The 8,430-nt window shown below is 48.8% G+C and overlaps 1 protein-coding gene across 2 annotated transcripts in view; it reads right to left on the bottom strand.

Moving 5' to 3' along the window:
• The window catches only part of Col15a1 (collagen type XV alpha 1 chain), a 107,609-nt gene extending 100,067 nt beyond the window's left edge, over positions 1 to 7,542 (bottom strand). For both annotated transcript variants that reach the window (XM_023705453.1, XM_023705454.1), the window contains exons 1-2: positions 7,263 to 7,542; positions 7,101 to 7,177 (exon numbers count right to left, since the gene is read on the bottom strand). In XM_023705453.1, the coding sequence (XP_023561221.1) occupies positions 7,101 to 7,177; positions 7,263 to 7,273 (88 nt within the window). In that variant the 5' untranslated portion in view covers positions 7,274 to 7,542. The remainder of the gene's footprint in view (positions 1 to 7,100; positions 7,178 to 7,262) is intronic.
• Between the last annotated feature and the right edge of the window lie 888 nt (positions 7,543 to 8,430).

Here is an 8,430-nt window from a genome sequence, read left to right as displayed (position 1 = left end):
TTTAGCCAGAAGGGAAAACTATAATTTCATAATCTTCGATATAAGGGGGGCTATAAGGAATAAGATGAACATAGATAAGCAAGACAATAAACTGCTTATACAATTAATATAATAAAGAGCAAAATCCATTAATGTGAATTCCAGTCTTACGAGGTATTGTGAAAGAGAATTAAAAGGCTTCTCGTGTTTTATTACTCAGCTATCACTCTACAGTTAGCAGAGCCCTGCAGAACTGGGTTAACTCTCACACCACCGAGGACATGGAGAGTCGATGCTGCAGACCACAGGCTAGACTTGTGCACTCTTTCTGCTTTAATTAATGAGAAAGTTTGCTGAATACTCACTTTGTGCCAGGCCTGTGCTAGGTTCTGGGATTCTGAACTGAATGTGTCCAATCCCTGCTCTCATGCAGCAGAAGAGACAAAGGATAAACCAATGGTCACTGCACCTGAGCCCTATAAGCCTAGACCAAGAGATTCTCAATGTGCCTGGGAGGGAGGCTTCCCAGAGCAGAACCCTGAGGACAAATGGAGGTCTCCAGGTGGACTATAGGAGAGGCATAGTCCAAAGCCACTTGACTCATGCAAAGGCACAAATGACACACAGAAGACTGGTTTGGTGCAAGCCCAGGAGGGGCTCTGTGTTTCTTCTGAGAAACACAGTCCTGTGAGGCAAAAGGCATGACCCCATCCGAGATGCAGTGAGAGTCCAGCAGAGTAATTATACTAGGGGGTGGCGTGATTAAATTGGCATCTAAGAAAGAGTCTTCTGAATACATAATAAGAATTATCCAACTAGCTCTGCTCCTTGATGGACAAGTCCACACTGGGAAGTATAGTTAAAGAAAATAATCCAAAAAGAACACAAAGGCCATTTGTCTGAAGATGTTCCCAGCAGCGCTGTTTAGAATAATGGCAAAATGGCCAGAGCTAAGCAGTCAACTCTGGACAATCATCCTGTGGGAGACGGAGACCAGAGACCAGTGCTGCAAAAGTGCAGCCATGACTCCCACCCACTTCTCTGTCACACAGGAAAGGACACTGACTGCCAGGGGCACAGTGATGTCATTAGAGGAAAGTCCTGAACTATTCGCATAAGCTTTCACTGAAACCAGGCTTTATTCACAAAAGATACCCAAATGGTTAGCATGCACTTGAAAAGATGCTCGAGGCCGTAGGTCCTCTGAGAATGTAACTCAAAACCACATGGAGATACAACTACACACACACACACACACACACACACACACACGAAGGCTATGAGCCTGAAATAAGCATTTGTGCTATGTGGAAAAATGACCACTTGATAATACTGCTGGTAGAAATGTAAAATGGTATAACCATGGTGGCAAATAGTTTGGGAATTCCTCAACAGCTTAAACATGGAATGGACAAATGACTCAGAAACTTCACTCCTAGGTATGGATGTGACAGAAGGAAAAAACAACTACTCAATGTTCCTTGTATGGAAATGTTCATGGCAACACTGTTCATATCACCAAGATGTAGGTGCAACCCAAATGTTTATCAACAAATGAATGGAAAGATAAACTGTGGGTTACACACACAGTGGAATATTATGCAGTCATACAAAGGAGTGAAATACCGATACACAATGCAACATGGATGAGCCCTGAACCATTATGTTAAATGAAAGAAGCCAGACACAGGAGTCATACGCTGCATGTGTCCATTCATATGAATATGTGGCACAGGCAAATCCCTGAGGATAGACAGAAGCTGGTGGTTGCTAGAGGCGGAGGGGGGGGGGAGATGGAAGAGGGATTGCTAAATGGTTATGGAGCTTTCTTTGGGGGTCATAAAAATGCTCTGGAAATAGAATTGGTGACTGCATAAATGTACTAAATGCCAAGGAACTCTACACTTTAAAACAGTCAGCTTATGTGATAGGATTTTTACCTCCATACAAGTGTTAAGTGAGGATATACAAATGCTCCATAAGCATCCGAAAAGGCGTCCAACTTAATTAATAAGCAGGAATATGTTAATTAAGAGCCCAGTAAGATGCTGATTTGCATCTATTAGAAATGCTGAAATCATGTCCAGTGCCAAGTCCAAGGACTGGCAAGAGCAGGAAGGAGCAGGGCCTCCCACGACCATGAATGGGTGGACACCAAGCCTGGGTGCTATGCTCCTAGGCACGACCATGAATGGGTGGACACCAAGCCTGGGTGCTATGCTCCTAGGCACAGAGCAGGCGAGCTCCATGTGCATGCACGGAGGCCCACACTGCCCACAACAGTCACAACCCACGTACTGCTGCGGAGCAAAGGGTTACAGAATGCCTGGTGTGCTCTCACAATGGCGCACTGTGCTGGGCAGCCGTGGAAATGAACCAACGGCCGCCGCACGCAGCAACATGACGAAATCGCAAAGGCATACTATTCCGTGAAGAAACCAGAACCAGATACTGAAGAAAATAGCCTGCCTGCCAGAAGTTCAAAATTCAGCAGAAGAGAGCTTAAGAATTTAAGGGCACAAGCTTCAGTCGTGAAGTTATTTTGAAAATGCAAGGAAGCGGTGACATGAAAGCCAAGGTGAGGCTTATCTCTGAGAGGAGGGTGGAAAGACCAGAGCACAGGGTGGGTGGCTGGAGCTAGGGGCCTGGCCTGCGCCTGACCTGGGGTGCGGACACATTGCCGCACTATGCTTTTAGCAGACTCTTCTGAGCGGATGCAATATTTCACAATAAAGCAGTGTAAAGAAAAGCAACGACCCAGCACTTTACTAGCAGGAACAAATTATAACAATGCCACCGCTGTTCCAGAAGAGCTCCTTAGCCTCCCAAACAGCAGGTGCTGTACTCCATCCACACTGTAAAATCAAGGACCGGAAGGGGCAATGCCATCCTGTAACCTTGATCCACTAGGGACACGGGGCCACTCAGGGGCCACCTCACTGACAGCAGCCCCTGCACATGGGACCTGAAGAATACAGGTGAGAAGACCTGCAGGAAAACTACATCACAACTACCTGTGATCCTGCCCGTCTCCCTGTGAACTATGAGAAGCCCCTCAGGAAGTTCAGTGCCTGGCTCCTTTCCGTCCCCAGTCAGGGCATGGGGACAGTGCTCAGTGTGTACTTGCTGAACTGAACTATGTGGAATAATTAAACTTCATGCTAGGTAAACACTGTTTTGTTTCTCAATACTTTAAACTAGAAGGAACACAATGAATCTTACTGCCCCATTTCATAGATGGGAAAACTGAGTCTCAGAAAGGGGAAAGTGACTCATTTCAGCTTCCAGAAGGAGTCAGTGGTGAAAGCCACATTTCCCAGTGTTTGGAATATTCTCTGGTGGGGGCTAAGAGGAAGAATATCAGGAAGCTTACAAAGATCCACTTTTCAACAAATTCATTATCTGCAGATCATCATACGCCTGTGCTCCACTCAATAAGGAGAGCCTTGCCCTGGGCCCACAGGGAGATTCCTGGAGAAACATGAGGGACAGTGAAGCTGGAGACCTGGAGGTGCAGGAGGACCCGGCTGGCACTCAGGGCCTGTTGTTACAGCAACAGGCTGCTGGGGAGCTGCAAGCTGGGTGCCAGCTCTGCTCCAGCTGGCTAGCAGCGCCACAGGACACCCTGCCGGATCTGGAGTCTGCGTGCCCTGGGAAAATGCCTGCTTTGGCTTTCATAAACAGCTTTGCTCAGGTGCAGAAGACTTTCTACGAAACTTAGCCAGTTTAGGTGTACAGTTGAGTGAATTCTAGTAAGTTTAGATCACATAGCCATAGCCCACAGTCCAGCTCTAACCTATTCCCCAGAAAGTCCCCTCCCATTTGCAAGTGCTCCCAGCTTCTATCCCTGGCCCAAGCAACCCCTGATACGCTCTATCTCTGCAGTTCCGTCTTTTTAGAAATTCCATGCAAACGAACTCTAACAATGTGCAGCTTTTTATGTTTGGCTTCTTTTACTGAGGTTATTACTTATAAAATTTTTCTGTATTGGAACATAGATCTGTATGTCATCTCTTTTTCTGGCTGCATAGTATTTCATTGAAAGGTTGTACCACATTTTGTTCATCTCTTTATCACCTGATGAGCCAGTGTGTTTTCCTTTAGAACCATTACAGAGAATGCTGCTGAGTATTTACTGAGGAATTGTTGGGTGGACATATGCTTTTCTTTCACTTAAGTAGATACTTAGGAGTGGAATCACTAGTTTGTAGAGTGTTATGTTTAACTTCTGAGAAAAATGCCAAATCCTAAAAATGCAACAAACTCATAACGTCTAAGCCACCTGGCTTGAGGGCTGAGCACAGTGGGTAAGAGCACACATTCTGGAGCCAGATCCTGTGACTCCAAATTGAAATCACCTTTGGATAAATCATTTTGTGCCTCAGTGCCCTCCTCAGTGAAAGAGGCTGGTAAATAGGGTTGGTGTAGAGATGGAGGGTTAATTCACATAAAGCGCTTAGAACTCTGCTGTCCCAAAATAGTGCTATACTATCTTGGCAACTTTTTCAATAGCCAGTACACCCACGGGAGCAACAGTGTCAGTTATGGAGTCCACAAACAGGTAGGTGGGGTTGTTATGGATCAGTGCAGGAGCACCTGTGTGGCTTTAGGCCAATCATGGGCCTTCTCTGAGCCTCCCCTGGGTGGTGGCCCATGACACGGTGGAGGGTGAGTGTTGCTCTGTAAGCTACGTGATGCCACGCAGATGCCTCGGCCTTGCGGTACCATCATGACACTTTGATGATGGGCACACTAGAGACTGGGGTCCCCACAGCCTTTTCCATCTGGGAAGCCCCTCGAGCTGAATATTAGAATGTTTGAGAGCAAGGATGATGGAGTCAGACTACTTGGTTCAAATCCTCCCCCAGGCTCTCTGAAGCTAAGGTGACACGTGACTTCAGTGTGCATATTCAAAAATCAGTAACAGTAACAGTCCTGGGCCCCCACTTCCTGGAGAGATGGGAAGGGTTGGATGAATGGAACAGGAACAAGTTCACACTCCACCTGAATGCATGAAGTGTTTTATGAGTGTTAGCCATATTAAACTGCACACCAATTTCGCATGGCTGATACTTCCAGGAACTCAATCAGATTCCTAAAGGGGAAGTGAATACCGGGAGCTGTAAATGACCCTCCTGAGGGTTTCCTGGCCCTCCCTTTTACATTATGGATGGGAACAGGACTTCCTGCCTAACAGCAGGGGACCAGGCTACAAACTCAGGAGAGAGAGAGAAACACTGCAGTTTCTTGCCCTAGACCCCTTCCTTTTGAGGCAGCAGGGGTGGTAGCAAAGTTCACAGAAGACACAGAACCTGAAGCCGCCTCTGCAGCTGAGGTGGCAGTGCCCTACATCACATGTGTAGCTGTAACATCCTGCCACGGGCCATGGTGCTGGGACGCCAAGACTGCGCCAGCTGCCCTTTGATCCGCAAGAAATGCCAGGCTGGGCACTCGCAGGAAAGGCTTTCGCTGCATTTGGCTCTTACTTCCCAGAAGCCAAGTCATCAAGCACACAAAGAGTTAACCAAGGCCCCTTGCTCAACCTCCACTCCTCCAGCTTCCTTCAGCCTGGCTGTTCCCTGGTTTTCCCACTCTCTTATTGGATTGAGGCTGTGTACTAATCTTTTAAATCCAAAAGGGGTCAGTGGGAGGCTGCTGTTCGCTGCGCCTGGTTCGCCTGCAAGAGTGCATGGCTGGGCAAGAACAGAGGCCTGGGTCCAAGTTCCAGCTCTCAGACCGGCTGCCTCCAAAGCCTCTCCCAGCCTTGGCACTGCACCGCCTTCCACCACATAACTACTGCAGGGAGCAAGTGGTAATTTCTATCACTTATTTTGTGCCTGCTACACACCAGGAACATAGAAAGAAAATTGTTTCCAAATTCTCTTTTATAAAGCCATGGTGTTATATTGAGCTGTAGGGGACTCAGGTCAACAATTTCTGACATTGCCAGTCAAGCGGAAGACCCAACACTATTATGGGCTACTGGACTCTTTTAGAATATTTTGCTGAGTTAACATACCTGTAATATTCAAATAATGGAACTTAACAAAAAAAGGGTATACAGATGAATGTCCATTTTGTATCTGTGTATTCAAAATGGTTAGGATAGATATATAGTTACATTCTCTTAATGAATAGAGGGATTTGTTCAAATAGTGTTTGTAAATAGGATATCATGTCCACATCTTGTACAGCAATTAACCACTAGGAAGAATGTATGCAATGTGTTAATTATTGAAACTGTCCTACCAATTTGGTTTGAAACTGTCTCATTGCTATTTGTTTCTCAATAAAATTATGGGGAAAAACTTTTAAAATAAATAAATAAATAAATAAAAATAAATTCTCTTTTACTCTCCACAGCATCCTTAAGAGTGAGATAGTTTAATTGTTCCCCTTTTCAGATGTAGAAATTGAGGGACAGAGGAGTGAAATTCTTTGTTCAAATTTATACAGCCCAAACAAATCCACAATCTCTGTTCAGACCTTAATAGAAACCCATCTTAACTCACTCAGCGATTCACTCTGCAGCCTCTGAATCTTGGTGGGGAAACTGAGGCCCAAAGAATAAAAGAGCAGAGTCCCGGGCCCTAGGCCTACAGCTCCTTACATGGTCTATGGTACTATCGCCCACAGTGGATAGGATCCCCTAAGTAACTCGCAGCTAAGTTAAGCATAAGAGCGATTCAGTTCTGTTACATCTAGCACGGCCAAGTTGCCAGGTGTCCCTAGCCGTGGTCATGCTTCTGCACCTTTGAATCCTGAGCACACCAGACCTGCGCATCCCAGGAGCCAGCCAGCACGCACAAGCTGAGCGCGCCCAGGGTGCGCTGGGGGCCGTCTCTGCTGGCACTGTCACCGAGCTTCCACGGCCCCTCTCTGCCCCAAATGGGAGGCGCCGTGCTCAAGTTAGACACCCGGTCTTCCCAAGGACCCTATTCGCAGCTGGAAGCCCTGCACTTCCCCGAGGATGCCGCTGCAGAACCGCCTAGTGCGCGGAGCGCCAACGACTCCCTTTTATGTCCAGGAATGAGGTGCACATCGCAGCGGCGCCCGCCACCCAAACGAACTTCCCCAGGGCGCGGAGACAGCCCGTGCCACCCTCAGGCTGAGACGCTTACCTGTCGAGGCGAGAGTCCCGGTGACAGTGGACAGCAGCGCGGAGGTGGACAGCAGCAACCGCAAGCGCCAGCTGCTCCTGCAAGAAGCGGCAGAGGGAGAGCAAGTGAGGCGGGAGGTCGGATGGAGTGGAGGGCACCTGGGCGCGGAGAAGCGGGTCCCACCTTGGCGCCATGGCGTGGGGCAGCGGAGCGCTCGAAGGCGCGCGGCAGACAGAGCGCGGCGGCAGGCTCCGCAGAGGACGAGGACCGAGGAGCACTGGTCTCTGCGCTCGCCTAACCTGCAGGAACAAAGGCGGCGCTCGGCTGCCTCAGGATCCCGGCTCAGAGTTGCCGGCTTCCTGAATCACCGCGCTCTGAAACCCGACTCTGCAGCGCCCAGCGCTCGCCCGCGGGCGCCCCACCTCGGGCAGCGGCGGCGCACTTACGCCCGCCCGCCTGGGGATCCCCGCCGCGCCGACGTCCCCACGCCCCTTTCCCTAGCCACGGTGCGCCTCCCCGCCGCTGCTTCCACCCCCAAGGCCTTACATAATATGTGAGAAAAGCCCGGAGTGCGCTCCTCTAGGCAGTCCACACCCACCCCCACTCCAAGTTTGTCCCCGACTAGGCGTCCCTGTTGGTAGGCCCCTCTCCTTTCATGCCAGTAGCCCAGAGAGGCTGATTTCTTTACACGATAGACCAAGAGACAGAGGTTCACAGGGCAGTGGAGTGACTATCTGCACGTCACACAGCTGGCAGGAGCGCCTGATCCAGGAGTGCCCAGGAGTGGCCGCATCCTTGCAGGACGTAGTGACACATATAACGAAGACCTTTCTGGGCCATGGTGTTCCGGAGTGGCTTGAAATTCCAGTACATTTACTACAAACAGACTCCTAAAAAGTCTAATCCAGCCATCCCTCGCCCTTCTTCATGTTATGGATGGAGCAACTAGGCCCAGAGAGGTCATGTACTTTACCAAACCATCTACCCAGTGATTGTCAAGAGAAGTGTCACTAGAAAAGAAAGGGGATCCGAAATAGGTCTTCAAGTGTGGAAGAGTGGGTGTAGAGTCAGGGGGTCCCTATAGCACAACGAGTTCCCAGGCATTGAGAGAGTTACAAGGAGTTTGGGTCTGGCGCATTGGATTGAATCCTGGCTCTGGTGCACATTCTGTGAGGCATGCGTAAATCTGTAAAAAAGGGAGGAGAAACCTGCCCTGTGGCAAGACCCGAGGTGCTGCTGAAATGGAAGCACTTATCAGGGGGCCTGGAGCAGGTGGCTTGGTGCTTATTGGACACTAGCCTCTGCTGTTAAGGCTGTTCTTTTATTAAATTATTTACTTATTTATTTATTT

Source organism: Octodon degus, unplaced genomic scaffold, assembly GCF_000260255.1.
Source record: "Octodon degus isolate 3935 unplaced genomic scaffold, OctDeg1.0 scaffold00221, whole genome shotgun sequence".
Lineage (NCBI taxonomy): Eukaryota > Metazoa > Chordata > Mammalia > Rodentia > Octodontidae > Octodon > Octodon degus.
The sequence above is the reverse complement of the archived record's forward strand: the minus strand, read 5'-3'. Positions and strand labels throughout refer to the sequence as shown.